General features: G+C 45.1%; 1 protein-coding gene across 1 annotated transcript; it reads left to right on the top strand.

Annotated features, from left to right (window-relative positions):
• The first annotated feature begins 1029 nt into the window (after positions 1–1029).
• LOC109547661 (CD320 antigen-like) lies at positions 1030–22502 on the top strand. Its single transcript, XM_033848791.2, has 6 exons — positions 1030–1189; positions 3060–3349; positions 4286–4380; positions 9677–9718; positions 17029–17142; positions 22370–22502. Exons 3-6 carry the CDS (start codon positions 4299–4301, stop codon positions 22438–22440), a joined length of 309 nt encoding a protein of 102 aa, XP_033704682.1. The 5' UTR covers positions 1030–1189; positions 3060–3349; positions 4286–4298; the 3' UTR covers positions 22441–22502.
• Positions 22503–23185: the final 683 nt, after the last annotated feature.

Raw genomic sequence — 23185 nt, 5'->3', positions numbered from 1 at the left:
ATTCAGTGTATCCCCACCCTCACCTCTAAGAGATTCCCTGGGTGCTTCCTGACTATCCGTGCCTCTCTTTTGCCCTTAGAAGGAGCTGAGGTAGAGAGGCTATGCATGAGGTTTCACATTTATCTGGCTAGGAGTTAGTCTGTTTACTGTTTCCTATAGCTGTGGTGTCCAAGGCTAAAGTGTCCTCCAGTGCCGTTGCTTTTGTCTCCCCTATTGTCTTTGCGTTTCCCCAAAGACTCTTTAAATAGGGTCTTGAGGGCTTCCCTGGTGGCGCAGTGGTTGGGGGTCCACCTGCCGATGCAGGGGACATGGGTTCGTGCCCCGGTCCGGGAAGATCCCACATGCCGCGGAGCAGCTGGGCCCGTGAGCCATGGCCGTTGGGCCTGCGCGTCCGGAGCCTGTGCTCCGCGGTGGGAGAGGCCACAAGAGTGAGAGGCCCGCGTACCGCAAAAAAAAAAAAAAAAAAAAAGGGTCTTGAGGCTTGCAGCTCTTAATCCATATTCCCCTGTCATGGCCCAGGAGCTCTGTCCCGTGGTGGTGAGGTGTGGGGAAGGGAGGCATCTACAGTCCTACGATTAGGTCTCAGTCTTTTACTGAGCCTGTCTCGGGCATTTCCCATTCCCCACGTTGAGGACTAGAAGGGGCTGGAGTTGGGACTTCTCTTCAGCCTGGTCGTTGAGGCTTTCCCTTGAGTGTGGTCCTTGCTAAGGAGAACAGAATGCTCTGGGTATATTTCAGAATGTTTGTTTCCCCTCCACCTGCCAGAAACACAAGGGGATTTTTCTCCAATCTTCACAGAAGAACCTGGCAGAGCTCCTGGAGGTAAAACTCCTGAAAGTGGGGGGATCTCCCTGAGGCGGGGATGCCAGGAGTTTCTAACCCTCAAGGCACCCACACTGAGCCTCCAGCAACTTGCCAATTACCCCTTCAAGTGTTCGTATCCATATTGACTGCAGCCTTCTGCTCCTGGGCTTCGGTTCCCAGGAAGATGTGACCCACTGTCTCCACCTGTCTGTCTTTCCAGGTTTAGGGGCGATAGCTGGCCTGTGACCTCAGTTCTCTGATGGATCTAAGAAGAGTTGTCAGCCTTCACTTTGTTCAACCTTTTTCTTGCTGTGAAGACAGGAATGAGGACTTTCACACTCTTCACACGTCTGACCAGAAACCAGAAGCCCCCTCACTGATTTGGGTAAATAAACTACATGAAATCACTGACAGTCGACAATTTTTTGTCCCACAAAATGGCAATTTCATAGTTTCAACCAAACTCAGACAAATGAAGTGCAGCGAGATTGCCAGACTTGAGATTCAGAGTGTGTTGTTATAGGCGACTCTGAAATTATTTTAAAGATTTTTTGGGTGATGTTTTGTATTAAAATTCAGTTTTATAAATCTCTAAAGGAACTTTTCAATTTTTTTTTTCTCAAATTTTCAATACTGCTTCACAGGGATTCTCACGCCAAGTCCTTCAAGCCATACCTGACACCTATTTTACTTAGTAATTATAATCGCTTCCAGCACTTTCTACTTTGCACAGATTTCCACATATATTTTCTCAAAGGTGGGTAGAATCAACATGGTCTGCAGGTATCTTAGTCTCAAGAATCAAAACTCTGTCACAGCAGTGGGGCCAGTACAGTGATGCTCTCCTGTGATAGATATTTGTGGAGGACGTGCGTTTGCAAACCTTAATCCACGTATGTATCCAAGAAATGTAACTGTTTTCTTACTTTAGCTTAATTCTGATTTGGGATTTCCATTTGGAGGGAACCAGCAGAAAGTTCCATTTCTATCATTACAAATGTCCCCCTCCCCTCTCTGACACACAAATAGTACTGAGAATGGTACTCAGAAGGGAGAAGGATTCATACGTGCTTCTCAGTGCATGCTGGCTGCCTCGTGACATAATTCTCTGAGCCCGTGGTCCCTAGAGGTGAGCTGCTCCCCGCTCTCAACCCAAGAAGACCACCTTCCTCGTTTGCCGTGAAGCCTGGTGTGTCTAGTTACATCACGTGGATTCCTCCAGAGGTGCTGGGGTGTGGGTCTCCGGGACACTTTGAATGATCTCACTACAGAAACACAGGGAAGGAAGGAAGGAAGGAAGGAAGGGGGGGAGGGAGGGACGGAGGAGAAAACAATAAGAACAACAGAAAGTGTCTCTTTCTTCCCTCCCTGGGACACAGAACACATTGCCTTTAGTGATCGCCAACCCCTGTGAAGGGAAGGTAGCAACCTTGTCCTCCATCAGCTTCTGCTTTCTGCTCTGTCCAAAGTGCCTGAGGCAAGGTCAGCACCCAGCAGCTAGGAACACCAGCGGGAAACCGAAAGAAGAAACCCATTGTATTTTTTTTATTTTTTATTTTTTTAACATTTTTATTGGAGTATAATTGCTTTACTATTTGTGTTAGTTTCTGCTTTATAACAAAGTGAATCAGCTATACCTATACATATATCCCCATATCCTCTCCCTCTTGTGTTTCCCTCCCACCCTCCCTATCCCACCCCTCTAGGTGGTCACAAAGCACCGAGCTGATCTCCCTGTGCTATGTGGCTGCTTCCCACTAGCTAGCTATTTTACATTTGGTAGTGTATATATGTCCACGCCACTCTCTTACTTCGTCCCAGCTTACCTTTCCTCCTCCCCGTGTCCTCAAGTCCATTCTCTACATCTGTGTCTTTATTCCTGTCCTGCCCCTCGGTTCTTCAGATCCTTTTTTTTTTAGATTCCATATATATGTGTTAGCATATGGTATTTGTTTTTCTCTTTCTGACTTACTTTACTCTGTATGACAGACTCTAGGTCTATCCACCTCACTCCAAATAACTCACTTTCATTTATTTTTATGGCTGAGTAATATTCCATTGTATATATGTGCCACATCTTCTTTATCCACTCATCTGTCACTGGACACTTAGCAGAAACCCATTTTAAATGCTTCAGTGAATGACCCTGCCACGTATCCAATACATCCGCTAGGAAACCAAAACCTACCCATGATAATGTCTTCATTTGATCTGAGGCGATTTAATTCCTGGAAATTCTTTCCTTAATTTCCTAGATTTGACTATTAATCATAGAAGGCATGCAATGAATGACGCAACACAAATGAATCAGCAGAATGATACTGAAAGTTCAGTGTCTTCGGGGGAAAAAAGTCATCTGAAGACAAGCACGTTACAACACGGGATTCAAGAAAGTGGGGAAAAATGTTGCCTCGAAATTAAGACAGAGCTGTACACATAGAATTATCATTCTTTTAAGTAGATGGCGCAATTCGGATAAAAAGAAGACTCTGAGGTGGCTTCAGACAGAAAGTGACTGTGAACGTGAGAGCGCTGAGAACAAACAGTAAGGAAATGAAATAAGGAATTAAGAGTGAAGCCTTCAGTGTAACTCAAACAATGACTTTATCGAACAAGCTATAGATATTATGCTGGAATTGCTATTGAGTGTGAGTCTGTAGGGGTTGAAAGATGTTTCTTAATCCAGACGGGAGCTGCTTTCCACTAGTTCAAGTTTACATCAGATGACCTTAGCTGAGTGTAATTTTAAAGTTATCTAATACCAATCATGATCAGTCATCCATGATCAGTATCCCAGTGTCCCACAAGACCTAGGGATTTCTTTTTTTTTTCTCATTTACTGACATGTACCTACCTCTTCTTTTCCTGCCTTTATTTCTGTAGTTGGCAGGCATTTATTAGTTGGCATAATTATGAAATTATTCAGTAGCCCAGAAATCCACTGAAGCGTGTGATTCTTATCTTACATTTCCACTGGATAACAACCTTTGAATTCTTGCTACCAGATATGACAAAAGTCCAGTCAGAGCAAAAATCTGTCTCAGAATGCTTTCAGGGGAGCTGGATAAGGTAGAAGAGAGTCTCTGAGGCTGAGGCAGCCCAGCTGAGACAGTGAAGTCATTCATGCAGTAAGGTAAGGCCCTGTGAAGGGTTAGATTTCCTGGAGCAAAAGAGCCGACACATACACACGCTCGCGCGCACACACACACACACACACACACGCACACACAGACCAGTTCCATTTCTGGTAATATGGCAGACGGGATATTCAGATACACCTTTTTAAGTATAACTTACCTAAAAATGCTAGATGTATATTTATATAAGCATAGATGTGTATATAGATAGATGATTGCTAGACGTATATAACATTTGGTCTTTGGAAAGGTCCTTTCCTCAATTACTTACCTAAGATGGGAAACTCAGTGATTTATTCTCTGAATTAGTGCATGTCCTCAATATCTTTCTTTCACCCTAACAGGTAAACGACCGAAATGCCTGATATAGGATTCTTGGGAGTTTCTTGCACTAGCCTAAATGTACGAATCCACAGACCTCTAGCTTCTGGTGTTGCAGGTAAGAGATCCAAGAGCAGTCAAAAAAGGGAAATCCTGGAACTTGTTTTACCAGGTTATGCCTAAGTGTGCGCTTGTCGCCTCAATCCAGCCAAGGATTCTGAGCCTTCTTACTCTGAAAACTCAGGTCTTTCTTTGGCTTGGGAAAATTTTCTCCTGTTATTTAAAATTATTTCTTCTACTTCTTCTGTCCTTCTTCTTTTAGAATGTATATTATTCAAATGATAGGAATCCTGCATCCATTTTCCAAATCTTTCTCCTTTTCCCTCATGATTTCCATCTCTTTGCATGTTTTGCTCTGGGATTTGTGATGTTGATGGTCCTTGACTTTCTAGGCCACGAATACAATCCTCGTCAGCTACCATCTACCCGCTTGATTCATATGCTGAATTGGTAAGGTTTTTTGAGCTCTAGGAAGACTTTTTAAATTTTATTTGTTGTCCTATAGTTTTGTTCTTAAGTGCTCTTTTTAATTTTAGTTTTTAGGAACCCATTTGTCTGCTCCAGCAGGTCTGTTCCATTGGGTGTAAGATCTGAATGTTGTTTCTTTGTATTCTCTTTGGCTTCTAGACACCTTTAGATCCAAGATTCTTCTAGATCCCCTCCCTGTGGTCCTGGTATAGAAACTGACAATCCCCCTCTAAGACATCCAGAGGAAGCATCCTTGATCTCTCATCGTCTTGGGCTCTCCCGGCGCCCATGGCAGGGAGGGCTTGTCCAAACCTTTACGTCCCTTTAGGGAATCCTGGCACAGTCAAGTAGGAAAGAATACATGCTAGGGTTCTGCACATCTTGATTGACAAGCTCTGTTCCATTCTCCAAGCTCACCCAGCTCAGCACCACTGCTTTTGCAAAGAAGAAGCGGGCGTGGGGAGTGACCCATACAGAGAGCCCAAGCCCTCATATACTCCCACTGTAGGTCCTGGCTCTTAAGAGGCAAGTCTCTTGGATTTGGGAGCAGAGGGAAAGGGAATCTCACTTGGATCACATTCTGAAAATCCCCTGCCCAAGGGTTTCTTTCTGTAAAATGAGAAAATTTAGACTAGTGTTAGATCATATTTAAGGGCTCTTTCAACTCCCCAAATCTATAAATCAGAGATTAGATAAAACATATTCACGACTATGATAATTTATGGGATTAGAATGTGTCATGAAAGGAACACTTTAGGTCGACTGTTTTTGAGAAAAAAAAGTTTTTGAGCTGTAATGCTTTTATGAAAAACCAACAAATCAGAAGATAGGAGATTGAGCATGGAACTGGATGGCGAGATCCTCCGAGCTTTCAGCTCTTTTAATTCTGATCATATATTGAATATAAAATGTTTTCTTCCCGTAACCTAGGATAGTGCTTCTCTAACTTTACGTACGAATCACCTACGGTGTAGGTTCTGATTCAGTAGGTCTGGGGGAGGGCTGGAGATTCTGTATTTCTTACCAGCAGGGATGCCCACCCTGCTTGTCCGTGGTTCACATTTCAGCAGCAAGGCCTGGAGGATTTGCAGTGGTGAGCAGACCTCTGGCGGCCATTAGTAGAAATGTACAATCATCTTGTCATACAGCTGTAACTTCTTTTTCTGGGAATGTTAAAAAAATACCCCCCCAAAAGCCAGCAACTGATCTATCTCTAACTGACATTATAAAGGCAAAGCCAAGATAGTTTATTAATTTGAACTCTATTAATCTGGAATTTTGTGTCATTCCAGAGAGGGCACATTGCCAGCAATAATCAAAGAAGGAGTGTGTGTGTTTAGTCCATTAAGTGCTAAAGCAAATGCATTAAAACAGAAGAAGAAGAAACCAAGGAGTTACAAATGATTAGTCTTTATTTTATTAAAACAATTTTGAAAATTTTCTAAGGCTTTAACTTTGATTCTCCTATCCTTGTCAAGGGCTGCCATAAGTTACATTTTTAGGAAGTCCTCACTGATTCAGGCTCTTTTCTGAATCAGACTAGCCCACTACTTTTTTCTTTCTTTAGAAATTTATTTATTTATTTATTTATTTATGGCTGCATTGGGTCTTCGTTGCTGCACGTGGGCTTTCTCTTGTTGCGGCGAGCTGGGGCTACTCTTCGTTGTGGTGCACGGGCTTCTCATTGCGGTGGCTTCTCTTGTTGCGGAGCACAGGCTCTAGGCATGTGGGCTTCAGTAGTTGTGTCACACAGGCTCAGTAGTTGTGGCTCATGGGCTCTAGAGCACAGGCTCAGTAGTTATGGCACATGGGCTTAGTTGCTCCGCAGCATGTAGGATCTTCCCGGACCAGGGCTTGAACCCGTGTCCCCTGCATTGGCAGGCAGATTCTTAACCATTGCGCTACCAGGGAAGTGCCTAACCTACTCTTTAATTAGGAAAAATGAGGGCAGGTTTTTTTTTTTTTGTGGTAAGCGGGCCTCTCACTGCTGTGACCTCTCCCATTGCGGAGCACTGGCTCTGGACGCGCAGGCTCAGCAGCCATGGCTCATGGGCCTAGCCGCTCCGTGGCATGTGGGATCTTCCCGGACCGGGGCACGAACCCGTGTCCCCTGCATCGGCAGGCGGACTCTCAACCACTGCGCCACCAGGGAAACCCCTAGCTTACTCTTTAATCAGGAAAAATGAGGACAGTTTTATAGTAGTTTTCAATTTCTCAGTCTTTTGGCTCCTTTCTGTCTATGCTTCTCAAACAGAAAATAAAAAGTACAATGTTGTTTGACTAACTATTGTCAGTGGCTCAAATTAAAAATCTACAAATGTTTGAAAGGTATCCAATTTTGGAAACCATTTTTTCTATTTTTTTTTGAACTACAAGTATATTTTGTATTTTGAATGTCAATAGACACATTTCCTGGCTTTGCCATGGTAAATAGATAAATGTTCCAGAAATTATCCTTTTTTTTCAGATAACACAAGTAATATCACTCTAGGAAGGAAGATAAACATCCTACACCACCATGTGCTTATTCTCACAGTTGAAGCTCATCAAAGTGAAACAAACTTGCAAATTGATATTAATACCAACTTGATATTGTTATAAACCTCTGGCCTCATATACAACTCAGTATCACTAGTCCTGAGCTGTTACTGGAAAATTGTCCATTGGCTCATGGAAATTTTCCGAGTTTAGTCTTGCTCCAGTGACCTTGCATTTGGATACCAAATGAAACCCCAAAGCAGGTCTTTTCCTTTGCTGGCTTCCACAGCATCATCACATCCATTTATGTTATAAGAGTTATACAGATTTTATATATTGTAGGAAGTTATATATGATTATTTAAACCTTTTGTTAATCAGCTTTATAAAACCATCTAGAATTATTACAACTAATGACCTGGACTTGACAGTTATCGAGAGAACTCTCTGTGCAGATCATTTCAAAGAGTCCTGTTCTGGGGTTTAGAGGTTGGGCAGGCTTTCTCAGTAAAGTTTTGATGGGAAGTGCAGGTAATGGTTAATTACAAATATTTCCATATCCTTAGCGTTTCCAAAACTACACAAAATTTCATATGCATCTCTGACTCAGGGATCCACATGTGGTTTGTATATGTAACCAGACATTACCTGGTAAAGTCTCTGATGACTTTAATTCACTAAATGAGAGAAAAAACTATTCCTCTACTCTCTACTCACAACACTTTTGACACCAGACGTGTAGGATTTTTTTCCCACATCGACCAACTCTCTGACGCCAGGTAGGTGACCTACAATTCAATTTCAGGTGTGGCACCGTCTACCTGGAGTCAGCATCAGAGCCATAGGTTAAGGGATCCGTCTCCCAAAACAGACCCCACTTCAGATGCCAGTCCTAAGTAGTGGGTCCCTAGGTCAGTTACACTTCTGTCCAACTTGGCTACAAATTGGGGGTTCCAAGACTCCCTCCTCTGGTTCAATAATTTGTTATAACATCTCACAGAACTCAGGGAAACACTCACATTTACTAGTTTATTATCTAATAAAGGATATGATAAAGGATACAAATGAACAGCCAGATGAAGAGATACATAGGGCGAGATCAGAAGGGCCCCAAGCTCAGGAGCTCCTGTCCCTGTGGGTTTAGGGTGCATCACCCTCCTGGCACGTGGATGTGTAGAAGCTCTTTTACACTGTAGTTTAGGGATTTTTATAGACGCTTCATCATGAAAACGGGATTGGTTATTAACTCAGTTTCCAGCCCCTCTCCCTTCCCTGGTGGATGAGGAGTGCAGATGAAAAGTCGAAGCTTCTAACCATCACTTGGTCTTCCTGGTGACCAGCCCCAGCCTCTGGAGGAAGCCACTAAGAGTCACCTTATTAGGACAAAAGACACTCCTATCACCCAGGAAATTCCAAGGGATTTAGGAGCTCTGGGTCAGGAACTGGGGTCAGAGGCCAAATATGAGGATAAAAGATGCTCCTAGGGACTTCCCTGGTGGTCCAGTGGTTAAGAATCTGCCTTCCAATGCAGGGGACGCAGGTTCGATCCCTGGTCAGGGAGCTAAGATCCCACATGCCGCAGGGCAACTGAGCCAGAGCACTGCAACTACTGAGCCCGCGTGCTCTGGAGCCCGTACATCACAACTAGAGAGAAGCCCGTGCACCGCAACAAAGATTCCCATGTGCCAGCAACTGAGACCTGACGCAGCCTAATTAATTTAAAAAAAAGAGATGCTCCTAGCACATTTATCACTTAGGACATTACAAAGATTTGGGGAGCTCTGGCCAGGAACCCAGGACAAAGACCAAAATATATGTTTATTATCATATCACAGTGTTGCACTAACCTCATCAGTTAGACTACATTAGAAATATCTGCCCTAATGTTAGCCCAGCCAGCAGCAGATTTTGTTCACCTGCAGTTCATAACACTTCTTTGTAACAAGGTATAAGAAAGGAATAGAACCTTACTTGATATCTACTAAAATTCAAGACACCAGTTATCTTTGTTTTTTTCCCCAATTTATTTATTTATTTATTTTTGGCTGCGTTGGGTCTTCGTTGCTGCACGCGGGCTTTTTCTCTAGTTGCGGCGAGCGGGGGCTACTCTTCATCGCAGTGTGTGGGCTTCTCATTGCGGTGGCTTCTCTTGTTGCGGAGCACAGGCCCTAGGCACGTGGGCTTCAGTAGCTGTGGCTCGCGGGCTCTAGAGCCCAGGCTCAGTAGTTGTGGCGCATGGGCTTAGTTGCTCTGCAGCATGTGGGATCTTCCCGGACCAGGGTCCCCTGCATTGGCAGGCAGATTCTTAACCACTGCGCAACCAGGGAAGTCCCAGTTATCTTACTTTTTAAAACCTAATTTATTGCTTTTATAAAGGTAAGTCAAATATATCCCCTTCTTGTCTTTCAGTCTGTGGAGCTCTTCCATCGAGTGGGGACAGAAAACCCAAAGGTAATCATTGGAGCCACTGTTCAAGGTGGAATTGGAAGCAGACAGTTCCATATGCCAGCACCCAAAGGAAAAAGGAAAGAATCAAATATAAAACAAATATATGATTTGCTACCAAATCACGCACAAAAAACAAAGTATGTATACTCTCCCGTATCTGTGTACCCGCTGTGACAACCATAGCAGTCATTTGAAAAATGGAAGTATTTATGGGATCTGTGATTTCAGACTTGGAATAGGGAAAGAGATAAAAATAAGATGCAGCTGAGGGCAGCCTCGGGGCGATTCCACCTCCAGGAGGAAGGGGCTGACACCAGCCTGAGGCTCTTCGTACCCCAAAAATTGAGTACTTCACTTTGTTTCATTACATTTATTTACTTCTAAAAACCAGAAATACATCTAAGATATGTTTGAGGGTTAAATGCATATTAATAATTCACACAGCAGGTGGAATCAATTCAATCAGATCCCTTTCCCCACCCTCTCCAGAGCCCTGCAGGACCAGTGGTGTGCACAGGGTCCAAGGAGATAAGGTAGATTCTCCACCAGAATCCTCTTCGGTAATCGCCTTCCTGGGTCAGGTGGGGCTGGCAAAGGGCCCCACTTGGTGCAGGGGCTGGGTTGGGGCAGAGGAATGAGGGTTTTCTGTCGCTGGAAGTTCTGATGCAATCACAGACAGGTAAACGCTGAAAGTCAAGTCCCCGAAGAAATGCAAGTCAGAGCCCAAACCAACATTCTAAGCCGGGTCAGCAAGCCTGGGGGCCAAGTAACAAGTGGGAGCTAAGGTAAGGCGCCAAATGGGTTAGCAAAACAAGAGAGAACAGCTGAACGGGAGTATCAGGCAGGGCCCAAGGAGGCAGCGATTTGAGGTCAGGCTGACTGCACTGCGAAGCACTCAAGTGGTTCAGAATGAACCCCCCACCCCCGACCCCCAGGCTTTCTCCTGCAGAGCCTCCCTAGATTTGCCTGGTGGAAGGCTCTGGAGAAGTCTGGAGCTTGCATTTCTAAGGTGGTAGGAGGTTCCCATGGTCACAGTGCATTAGCTACCGGAGCCCTTATGGGGATCGAGTGTTCAAGGTCGGCTGTTTGTGGCAGGCTGGGGGCAGCAGAGATCTGTGGAGCATGGTCGGGTGGAAGCTGAGGACAGTAGGCCGTGGGGTGAAGCTTCAAGGGCCCGAGTGGACCTCTGGTTTCTGATGCGTTCGGTCTGGAAGATTCTGAAGGAGACCCAGGCATCTTCCACTGAGATGTCCTCTTTCAGGGCTGAACAGCTATCCGTTTATGACTTTTTTTTTTTTTTTTTTGCGGTACACTGCCGTGGCCTCTCCCGTTGCGGAGCACGGGCTCCGGACGCGCAAGCTCAGTAGTTGTGGCTCACGGGCCCAGCCGCTCCGCGGCATGTGGGATCTTCCTGGACCAGGGCACGAACCCGCATCCCCTGCATCGGCAGGCGGACTCTCAACCACTGCGCCACCGGGGAAGCCCCTATGACTTATTTTGACCCTCAGCATACTAAAGGGTTTTCCAGGGGTCTTTCCGGGTGTCACAGCTCCTCCTGCTGCCCCGCCCCGAGCGCCTGCCCTCGGCCAGGCTTATTCTTATGGAGTGGGGTACTCCTGGGGAACGAGTACAGTGGATTTTTATACCAAATGCCACTGAGTTGAGTTGAATGCACTGGTTCTTTCTGTTTCTCTAGAACTACAGAAGCTTCCCCCACTGCCCCTTCACCAAGTTAATATTGATTAATTATTGGTAGAAGTCAAGCCCAGGAATAAACACTTTACATGTGATTCTCACTGAATCCGTCCATGCTCTAGAGCAGACCCTCCCAAGCATCCAGGACCCCCTTCTTCCTCTCCAGAGGAAGCCTGTCAGGTACTGCAGAGCGACGGAGCCATTGCGGACAACGACACAGCCCTTTACCACCTACTTGGAGTCTTGTGTCTTGTTTAAGAAAATGTTATTTTGAGTTTTCCATCACTCACAGCCAAACCGAATCCATACCGACTAGCAAGGTCCGCAGGACTAGGCTGTGAAAACTCTAAAAAGATCGGACAGTGAGAATAACCGAGCCTATGAGAATGCAGGAAAAATAACGCTCCATTAGCGTACCACCCTTGAAAATTTGAAGTTATTTTTATGACTTTGTAGAGAAAATTCCTACATTCTACTTTTTATAGGTAGACAAGGGGCTGGCCCTGAAGAACTGGGTGCACTGCTGGATTTGCATTGTCCTGTGTCACGGGCGGTGGCGGTGGGGTAGTTTGTGTACCTTGAGGGAGGTGCCTGGGTGCCCGTTCCACATGCTTATCTGGCTTATCTCATTAGATCTCTTTGACTGAAACTCTCACAAAGTCTCAAATCGAAGCCCAAAATCACCTCTTAACCCAAAACAGTGATTAGCTTCATAAATGAGGTTTGGTGGCAGATTCCAAGGGCTGCTTAATATAAGGAACTATTCAAGTGAGGGAATTATATGATGGGTAGTTATATATAATACAGATAAGAGTAACGCACTGTGACCCATCCCACCAACATTAGCCTTTTTCTACATAAAATATTCATGCAGTCACTTTATTTGAGAAAAAGTTTATAAAGCGTCTGTGAAATTATTTTGTGAATTGTCTATCCTTTGACCGTATATCAGTTGGGGTTTTCCTGTGTGTTATAGCCTTTTGTGGGAGTGCCTTCTAAATCCAGGATTGTAGCAGAATTAATTCTGATGCATTTTAATGCCATTCTCCATTGTTAGTCATTGTCAGAAAATTACAAATATTCTGCGTTGGGTACTGTCAAATGTTACGCATCATAGTTCCACATGAAAAATCTTCTGCTGATAATTACTAGTGAGGCTTGGTTCACTTGATGGGGTTCATGGAGCTCTATTGACTTGGGGCTAATTAAATTGTTGCCTGCTGCGTTTGAGATTCGGCCACAGAAACATGCCCATAATTAGCGCAGCCTTTGTGCAGGAGGCCTGAGGTGGACTGAGACCAACTTAGTGCTTGCTTAGTGCCTCTGTGTTTGCTGGGGGTGGAGGTGGGGAAGTGAGATGGCTGCACAGGCATGAACGTTGTATACATTCTAAAACTTAAAACATAATAAAAGGCATCCAAATCCGAAGGGCTATAGATCTTATTCTGAGCCACACCATTTAAGTTGTTTTGCAGCTACTGAAACCCCCGCCAGGTGGGAGAAGTTAACTGTATGCTGCCCACAAGCACTTAGACCCCAGACCAGTTGGAACCAGGTTGATGATGTTGATCTTGATTACCTCACCACCAACCAATCAGAAGAATGTCCAGGAGCTGATCACACACCCCACAACGCCCCTCCCTCATCCTGTCTTTATTTTTATTTTTATTATTATTATTTGTTTGCGGTACGCGGGCCTCTCACTGTTGTGGTCTTTCCCGTTGCGGAGCACCGGCTCCGGACGCGCAGGCTCAGCGGCCATGGCTCACGGGCCTAGCCGCTCCGCGGCATGTGGGATCTTCCCGGACCGGGGCGCGAAACCATGTCCCCTGCATCGGCAGGCGGACTCTCAACCACCAGGGAAGCCCCTCATCCTGTCTTTAAAACCCATTCCCTGAAAGCCTTCAGGGAGTTTGAGTCTTTTAAGCACTGGCTGCCCTGGACTCCTTGCTTCGCCCTGCAACAAACGCTTTCCACCACTTGGCTTTACTGCCCATGGGCAAGCAGACTCAAGTTTGGTAACATCTGCAGCAACAGGGATGGAACCGGAAATTATCACACTAAGTGAAGTAAGTCAGAAATAGACAAATACCATAAGATACCATACAGTACTGTACCATATGATATCACTTAAAATATGGCGCAAATGAACTTATCTACAAAACCGAAACAGACTCACATAGAGAACAGACTTGTGGTTGCCAAAGGGGGCGGGCAGGGAAAGGGATGCACTGGGAGTTCCGTGTTGGTAGATGCAAACTATTACATTTAGAACAGATAAACAACAGGGTCCTACTGTATAGCATGGGAAACTATATCCAGTCCCCTGGGATAAACCATAATGGAAAAGAATATTAAAAAAGAATGTCTCTGTGTATAACTGAGTCACTGTGCTGTACAGCAGAGACTGGCACAACATTGTAAATCAACTATACTTCAATTAAAATTAAAGTTTAAGAAGCCTTAAGTATGGCTGACCAACCCTAATTTGACCATGAGTGTGACAGGGGCCCTGAATCGGCTGAGCGTCTGCTGTCCCACTGCAGGAGGGGCGCGGGGTCCCAGGCGCTAGTACCCAGTGAGAACCCGGAGGGAGAGGGATGCTAGGCACCACGGCCGGGTCTGCAGCCCCTCTCGCTCCCCGCGGCTCTTCCCAGTGATTGGGCGGCGCCAACTCCCAGTGCGCCCTGCCCACCCCGCCCACCCCGCCCACCCCGCCCACCGGCGCAGGCTTCCCCAGTTCGCGGCGCGAGCGCGAGTTAAAGCCGCCCGGGCGGCCCGTGCGCTCCGCCTGACCGTGGCGTCTTCGCGCAGCGCGCCTCGCGCCCGGGTCCCCGCGCTGTCTCCTCGCGGCCATGGGACTCTGGTCGCTCCTTCGGCTCCTGCCGCCCGTGCTGGCAGCAGTGGGCGGCCTCGGGGGCTCCGCGACCGGTGAGTGGGGCCCGCGGGTGGGGCGCCCCGGGAGGGACCGTATCCCGCTCTGCAGGCTGCGGGTCGCGGGGCTGCCCGGCTGCCGGGCGGGGGCGGAGCAGAGCTTGGGGCGCCCTCGCTGGGTGTGCGCGGCTTGTCCCCCGTCCTGCGGTGACCTTTTGTCTGGGAGGGCGAGGGTACACTGTCTTGAGGGGCCCCCTGCTTCTCAGCCCTTTACTCCTTAACAAGCCTGCCTGGTGGGTGGGCTCAGCGGATGGATTGGATGTCTTTTCCTCTCTGGCCCTCAGGCCGGTGAGAAAGGAAGCTCGTTCCGCACCTGAGTGCAGGGCGCACACTCCCTTCAAGGTTCTTCCTTTCCCCAACATCCAAGGGAGTGGAATTGGCTTTCTAGCCCTGGTCTCTGATGGGCCCGCAGCCCAGGTTTAACGAGACAGCAAATTTAGCCTCTTGGAGGCCCGGGACCTTGAGAAGAGGTGCTTCCCTCCAGAAACAGCCCGGGGGAAACGGAGCTTGGGCCCAGGTGCGATTAGCAAGCAACTTCCAGCGGCGCTTGTTAATACCACTCAGGTGTAGGCGGACCCCAAGGCAGAGGAGAGCTGAGTCGGGGTCCCAGGGTGACTGAGACACCCAGAGTTCCCGTAGGGCTGGTGGCTGGTGACCTGGGCAGGTGCAGGAGGTGCCCAGTGTTTGTCAAACGACCTGGCCTGCAGGATTGCCCATCTCTCCTGACAGGTGCTCCCAATTGGCCCTCATGGATGAGGCAGATTTTAACTCATTTTTTAACTCATGCAGACACGTTGTTGGTCAAGGTACTGTTAACTGGTTTGCAGGAGATGTCAGTCTCTGAGCTGTTTGCCCTCCAGGAGGGATTCTGACCCTCAGGGTTTTTGCCTAACCTGGTGGGGCGTCTCTGCAGCAGGAAGCCCTTGCCCTGGGTGGTCTGTTTGCTCCACCCCAGAAACAGGGTTTAAAGTTACTTGCCTTTTTCACTAAGCAGTGTTCGCCCAGGCCTTCTGGTATGAAGACATCTTTGTGATGTCTGTTGTAGAACAGCCCGTGATCATTACACTTTGTATATTGACAGACTCGGAGAAAGCTACCATGAACTTAATATGTAAATAGATTAATAAATACATTTTAAATTTATTCACAGCAAGTATGTACCTAAATTTGAAAAGTAATGTTTGAGACCCATCTACAGATGGTGTTCAGAATCCATGTGCACACTGGGTCTCCAGACTGAGAATCACCAGGGCAAATAGTGTTCCAGGTGGGACTCGCCTAGCAGTGTGAGTCTCTGAGGGTTGACTGCAGCCCTAACTGGGACCCTTCTGGAAGGATCTGCTAGGAGAGGTAGCAGAAGAGCTAACACTTTGGGAGCATTTGTTTGGTGGGTATTGTGCCCAGTGACTTTGTACTCTTTTAATCCTTGCATTTTCCTCTTAGAACCACTTATTTACTAGCCTCACTTTACAGACAAGAAAAACTGAGGTCCAGAGGGAGGCAGTAACTCTCCCGAGGTGATGTTGTTAGTACGTGGTCTAACCAGAACTCCAACCTAGTAATTAGCCTGACGACTGAGCCTGGGGTCCCATCTTAGGGGTTGCTGACCTCACTTGCTTGCAATTGAATGGTTTTGGTCAAGTCAAGTGGGATTGCCCAGATGGTATGTGAGTAGCCAGCAAAGTTGTTAGCTATTCATTAATAACCAGTGCCTCCTGAGTCTTTCACTTATAATGCAATTTATAAGCCAGCCTTTAAAATCAAACACTGAGTAACTATGCTAAAAGCACTATCTTAGAGGGATGCAAGTAAGACTGAGGTCTGGTTCCTTACCAAAGAAGGTGTAGTCTACGCAGTGGGCTTCCATGGTCAACTCCCATCACATAGCTTTGCACACGACTTTCCATCCCGTATGCACACACTGTCCCTGGGGTAGGATTGCTGGGTCTTCACTGCGTCTTACGGAGACTTCTGCCAAATGGGACATGTGGCTTATGTTTTCTCGGAACCAAGGATTGGCTTTTTCTCTTTGAAAGTTAGGCAAAATAGTAAACTAAGTATAACCAGACCTTCTCTGAGCACCACATCCATAACAGGCTTATTTTTGACCATTAATCGTTCAGGGTTGAGAAACACAAGTTCATGATTTGAATAAAGCTGATAATATAAATCAGTATCCTGCAAATAACGGAAAACTTAAGTATTTATAACCAGGCTATTAGAGGTATTCTTATAAAGATTGTATATAGGACCCCAAACCGTAACTTCATTTGAAGCTGTATCGACCCATGTTTAAAAGGAAACTAAAGTCAAGTGCTTTGAGCCTAGACCTCTAAACTTGCAACGCTTCATACTCTGAGTCTGTAAGACCGAATCAGGCCTAGAAGATAGTAGTATCTTTTTAAGCACAAGTGTAAGTCTGAGCCATTCTAACAAGACAACGGGGAGGCGAATGACAGCTCTCCAGCAACAACTCCACAGCATCAGAAAGGATGGTCCCCGAGGATCGTCACTGGAGAACCTGCATGGGTTTTCAGGGTACTGAACCCCCTAGCGTTCTCCTAGATGATAGTTGAAGGAAGGTCTTCCAAACAGAACAGTGAAAGCAGCTTACATGAAAAGGTCTCCTGGACCCAAGGAATCCAGGAACTCTGATGGCTTTGCTTCTTGGTCCTTCATTGCAGATGAAATACAGTGTCAGATGACAAGGCAAGCTGCATGTGGTGGGAGATGCATTCCTGTGGCCTGGCTCTGCAGCGGAGAGCAGGAGTGCCCGGATGGGGCGGACGAGCAGTGTGGTAAGTGGTCTCACCGCCATGTCCTGTTGTGTATCATGCACTCACCCACACCTGGCCCTTATTGCTATGTGCCTGGTTGACAGTCAGTTCTCATGGTTTTCACCCTCTTAGGGGGTGTTCGGAAATGTTGGTAGTTCTGGGTGTCTTGGTAGTGTAATTCGATTGTCAGAAGTAGCCTAACCTTTGAAATCAAAGTAAAACTGGTTTAACTCTACTCCACGTTCAGTGGGAGCTCGGAGTGTTCTTTGTCCTCAGCTGCAGCAAACACACACTGCACTGCTCTCCACCTTCAAATTCCTGCTCGTTCCTTTTGGAGCAGTTCAGCTCTCTCCTGCCAAGTTCTGCCTTAGGAATTTCACCATAAGTTCTAAGCTATATCTCAAGGTATTTTTCTCAGGTTAAAAAAAAAAAGTTCCATCCCTAAGGGAAATTCTGGCACTGTTAAAATCATTTATTATTTCACCTTGCTGCACTAGTTAAGGCTCATTTGATTATGAGTCGTAGAATCCACATGAAGCTGAGGTAAGCTGGCTTAGGAATCTATCGTAAGGATACTGTGCTTTCTAATGGAACTCAGAGAAGACTACCTGTGTCTCATAGTAAAAACACGTATCTCCGAGGATCAAAGACAATTGCCCCAGGAGGGGAAATCCACACGTGTTAGCCAGGCACCCTCAGAAATGTCTGTAAGATGACCTATTGAGCCCCACAGGATCTGAGTCCATTTCCTCAAAGAGATAAGAGTTCCAGTGGGTCATTGACTATAAGATATATCACATACACAGACCACTTTTATGTATAATCATTTTCAAATTTTTAAAAACATCATTGCGGGGCTTCCCTGGTGGCGCAGTGGTTGAGAGTCTGCCTGCCGGTGCAGGGGACGCGGGTTTGAGCCCTGGTCTGGGAGGATCCCACATGCCGCGGAGCAGCTTGGCCCATGAGCCACGACTACTGAGCCTGCGTGTCTGGAGCCTGTCTCTGCAATAAGAGAGGCCGCGACAGTGAGAGGCCCGCGCACCGCGATGAAGAGTGGCCCCAGTTCGCCGCAACTGGAGAGGGCCCTCGTGCAGAAACGAAGACCAAACACAGCCAAAAATAAATAAATAATTTTTTAGAAAAAGTCATTGCTTTACAAAAACAAACAAAAAACTTCTTTTTTAAAATTTTATTTTTTACATTTTTATTTTACTTTGGAGTTCAGTTGGTTTACAATGTTGTATTAGTTTCAGGTGTACAGCAAAGTGATTCAGTTATACATATACATATATTTATTTTTTAAATTCTTTTCTGATTTAGGATATTATAGAATATTGAATAGAGTTCCCTGCGCTATACAGTAGGTCCTTGTTGGTTATCTAATTTAAATATAGTAGTGTGTATATGTCAATCCCAAACTCCCAATTTATCCCTTCCCCTGCCACCTTTCCCCTTTGGTAATCATAGGTTTGTTTTCTAAGTCTGTGATTCTGTTTCTGTTTTGTAAGTAAGTTCATTTGTATCATTTTTTTTATTGAAGTATAATTTATTTATTTTTGTATTATTTGTAATGTTTATTACAAATAAATATTTATTTGTAATATTTATTTGTAATAAATAAAGTATTATTTATTATTGAAGTATAATTTATTGAAGTACAATATTTTATTAATTTCAAGTGTATAACGTAGTGATTCGATGTTTTTATACATCATAAAATGATCACCATAATAAGTCTAGTTATGATATGCCACAATACAAAGATATTACGTAGTTATTGACTATATTTCCCACACTGTACATTTTATACCTGTGACTCATTTATTTTTTAACTGGAAGTTTGTACCTCTTAGCCTCCCTCACCTATTTTCCTAATCCCCCCCTACCCACCTCCCTCTGGCGACCACCAGTTGGTTCTCTGTATTTATGAGCTTGTTTCTGTTTTGTTATGTTTGTTCGTTTTTTAAAAATTTTTATTGGAGTATAGTTGATTTACAGTGTCGTGTTAGTTTCAAGTGTACAGCAAAGTGAATCAGTTATACATATACGTGTATCCACTCTTTTTTAGGTTCTTTTCCCAAGTAGGCCATTACAGAGTATTGAGTCCCTGTGCTATACAGTAGATCCTTATTAGTTACCTATTTTGTGTATAGTAGTGTGTATATGTCAATCCCAATCTTCTAATTTATCCCTCCCCGCTCCGTTACCGTAACCCTGGTAACCATAAGTTTATTTTCTACATCTGTAATTCTGTTTGGTAGGTAAGTTCATTTGTACCCTTTTTTTTAGATTCCATGTATAAGCGATATCATGTAATATTTGTCTTTCTCTGTCTGACTTACTTCACTCAGTATGACAATCTGTAGGTTCATCCATGTTGCTGCAAATGGCATTATTTCGTTCTTTTTTATGGTTGAGTCATATTCCATTGTATATATGTACCACATCTTCTTTTATTTATTTATTTAATTTTGGCTGCATTGGGTCTTTGTTGCTGAGCGGGGGCTCCTCTTCATTGTGGTGCACGGGCTTCTCATTGTGGTGGCTTGTCTTGTTGCAGAGCACGGTCTCTAGGTGCGCAGGCTTCAGTAGTTGTGGCGTGCGGGCTTAGCTGCTCTGCGGCATATGGGATCTTCCCAGACCAGGGCTCGAACCAGTGTCTCCTGCATTGGCAGGAGGATTCTTAACCACCACGCCACCAGGGAAGCCACATCTTCTTTATCCATTCCTCTGTTGATGGACATTTATGTTGCTTCCATGTCCTGGCTGTTGTAAATAGTGCTGCAGTGAATATTGGGGTGCATGTATCTTTTCAAATTATGGTTTTCTCCAGATATATGCCCAGGAGTGGGATTGCTGGATCATATGGTAATTCTGTTTTTAGTTTTTTAAGGAACCTTCATACTGTTTTCCATAGTGGCTGTACCAATTTACATTCCTACCAACAGTATAAGAGGGTTCCCTTTTCTCCACACCCTCTCCAGCATTTATTGTTTGTAGATTTTTTGATGATGGCCATTCTGACCTGTGTGAGGTGGTACCTCATTGTAGTTTTGATTTGCATTTCTCTAATAATTAGTGATATTGAGCATCTTTTCATGGCTTTTTGGCCATCTGTATGTCTTCTTTGGAGAAACATCTGTTGAGATCTGCCCATTTTTTGATTGGGTTGTTTGTTTTTTTGATATTCAGCTGCATGAGCTGTTTGTATATTTTGGAGATTAATCCCTTGTTGGTTGCTTCATTTGCAAATATTTTCTCCCACTCTAAGGGTTGTCTTTTCGTTTTGTTTATTGTTTCCTTTGCTGTGCAAAAGCTTTTAAGTTGAATTAGGTTTCATTTGTTTATTTTTGGTTTTTTTTCATTACTCTAGGAGGTGGATCCAAAAAGATTTTGCTGTGATTTATGTCAAAGAGTGTTCTTCCTATGTTTTCCTCTAAGGGTTTTATAGTATCTGGCCTTGCATTTAGATCTTTAATCTGTTTGGAGTTTATTTTTGTACATGGTGTTAGAGAATGTTCTAATTTCATTCTTTTACATGTAGGTGTCCAGTTTTCTCAGCACCATTTATTGAAGAGCCTATTTTTTCTCCATTGTATATTCTTGCCTCCTGTGTTGTAGATTAATTGACAGTAGGTGTGGGGTTTTTTTCTGGGCTTTCTATCCTGTTTCATTGAGCTATATTTCTGGTTTTATGCCAGCATCATACTGTTTTGATGACTGTAGCTTTGTAGTATAGTGTGAAGTCAGGGAGTCTGATTCCACCAGCTCCGTGTTTCTTTCTCAAGATTGCTTTGGCAGTTTGGGGTCTTTTGTGTTTCCATACAAATTAAAAATTTTTTTGTTCTAGTTCTGTGAAAAATGCCATTGGTGATTTGATAGGGATTGCATTGAATCTGTAGATTGTCTTGGGTAGCATAGTCATTTTGACATTATTGCTTCTTCCAATCCAAGAACATGCTATATCTTTTCATCTGTTTGTGTCATCTTTGTTTCCTTTCATCAGTATCTTATAGTTTTCTGAGTACAGGTCTCTTGCCTCCTTAGGTAGGTTTATTTCTAGGTATTTTATTCTTTTTGATGTGATGGTAAATGGGATTGTTTCCTTAATTTCTCTTTCTGATCTTTCATTTTTAGTGTGTAGGAATGCAAAAGCTTTCTGTGTATTAATTTTGTATCCTGCAACTTTACTGAATTCATTGAGCTCTAGTAGTTTTCTGGTAGCATCTTTAGGATTTTTTGTGTGTAGCATCATGTGCTCTGCAAACAGTGACAGTTTTACTTCTTCTTTTCCAATTTGGATTCCTTTTATTTCTTTTTTTAATCTGATTGCTGGGGCTAGGACTTCCAAACCTATGTTGAACAGAAGTGGCGATGATCTCGGGTGACCTCAGCCTGCAGTGGCTTGAAGCAGGATCTCAGGTCCCAGACCAGAGATTGAAGCCAGTCCGTGGCAGTGAGAATGCCGAATCCTAGCCACTCGACCTCGAGGGCCAGTGGCTAGTTCCAAGGCCCTGGGTCATCTGCTTTGTGGACAAGAATTTCAACAAAGAGACAGAGGTAGTGAAACAAGTAAAGTGTTTATTAGGAGGAAAAAAGTATGTGTGGATAGACACACACAGGCAGGCTCAGAGAGAGTCGCACCCTTGGGGTAGTTCACATCACTTACATGGGGCAGTTCTTCCTGGTTCCCTCTGGCCAGTCATCCTGCTTTGCCTGGCTCTGAGTCCATATTTGGTCTAACTCACGGCCCTCCCCTGTGTGTGTGTGTGTGTGTGTGTGTGTGTGTATCTTTTAGACAAGGTGGATTCCAGCGCAGGGGTTTCTGGGAAGAAGAACATATTATGATCTGGCGCCCTCTCCCTTTTCTGACCTCTGAGGAGCCTTTCTGTTGCATGTGCAGTCGCGAAGGTGTCCTTGACCTCAAGAATGAGAGATACGTGGTCTCTCTACTCTCCAAGCAGGACTCAGCTCCCCTTGCTTCTGCCATTATGTTTATCCTAGAGTATCTGTCCACAGGGGACAGATTCCAGCTGCTCATCCTGGGGCCCATCCATCTCCTGCCTCAAATTCCCCCTGAGAGACGTGGACCCCAAGAAATCTTTACTGGGAAGATAAAGACCGAAGGTCTGTCTTCTGTAGCTTCTTCAGGCTGGCATGGGGCTTACAGACCCTACCTAACTGGAGCCATGCAACTCTTGCCATATCTTGCTGAGGGACCCCGGGGTGACTTCTGTTATTCTTGCAGGGTCTTTTCGGGGAGCAGCTGGAATCCATGCATCACCATTACCCTGTTGTGCCCTCGAGGAAGCAAACTGAATAGGGAGATGAGAGGAGCGGGGGCTAAAGACTAGTGACGACAGTTATACTCCGAGACTCAAGCAGGGGTAAGAATCCGGTTATACGTGGTCAGCACATTTTTGTTAATCTCAGGGCTAAAATTTCGCATGTTTCTCCGTTTCTAAAATGGAAGTTCTGAACCTGTTGGTCCCAGCCCTCCTACTTGGGCTGAAAGGTCTTAGTTATAGATTTATAACAGTACGGAAGGCAACAAAGCACTAGGCGAAGTATAACATAAATCAGTGTGACTGAAAAGAGGAGGGGTATAAGGAAATGGAAGCCTGTCAGAAAGTTTTTAATACCTTGTGGGATCCAAGAGAACAAACTAGAGAACCAGTCTTCAGTTTTCCCGCCCATATTGAATAACGAGGATTGATGGTTAATTGTCTCCTGAAGCCAGGTGGCTTATTGTTGAATTGCTTCAGTGTTGGTTTCTACCTGGGAAGAGGGGTTAACGTACCTGCGACAGGAAGTATTGGCGGTTGCACACGCTCCTCCTTGTTCTGCCAATGGATAATCTGGGGCCAATCGGTTGTCAAGTACCACCTTGGCCAGGGAATCTAGAGACTCTGTAAATTAATAAGAGGTTTAGTAGTCTCACTGGCTGTGGTGGTAAGAGTGCGACGCAAGTTTTGAAGGACGTATTGGTGGGCAGCTGTCCCCCAGCCATGGTAACAGTGCATACCCAAGGAAATGGGCATCTCCATCTGGGATATTCCGGGTA

Source organism: Tursiops truncatus, chromosome 21 (genome assembly GCF_011762595.2).
Source record: "Tursiops truncatus isolate mTurTru1 chromosome 21, mTurTru1.mat.Y, whole genome shotgun sequence".
Classification (NCBI taxonomy): domain Eukaryota; kingdom Metazoa; phylum Chordata; class Mammalia; order Artiodactyla; family Delphinidae; genus Tursiops; species Tursiops truncatus.
The sequence above is the reverse complement of the archived record's forward strand: the minus strand, read 5'-3'. Positions and strand labels throughout refer to the sequence as shown.

What these genes read in the sequence shown, in the direction of transcription:
- LOC109547661 (XM_033848791.2), top strand. Translation starts at nt 4,299, where the DNA reads ATGCCTGATATAGGATTCTTGGGAGTTTCTTGCACTAGCCTAAATGTA. An exon ending in TCTAGCTTCTGGTGTTGCAG is followed by an intron (nt 4,381 to 9,676) that starts GTAAGAGATCCA and finishes CTTGTCTTTCAG; the next exon opens with TCTGTGGAGCTCTTCCATCG. An exon ending in TGGGGACAGAAAACCCAAAG is followed by an intron (nt 9,719 to 17,028) that starts GTAATCATTGGA and finishes CCTTCATTGCAG; the next exon opens with ATGAAATACAGTGTCAGATG.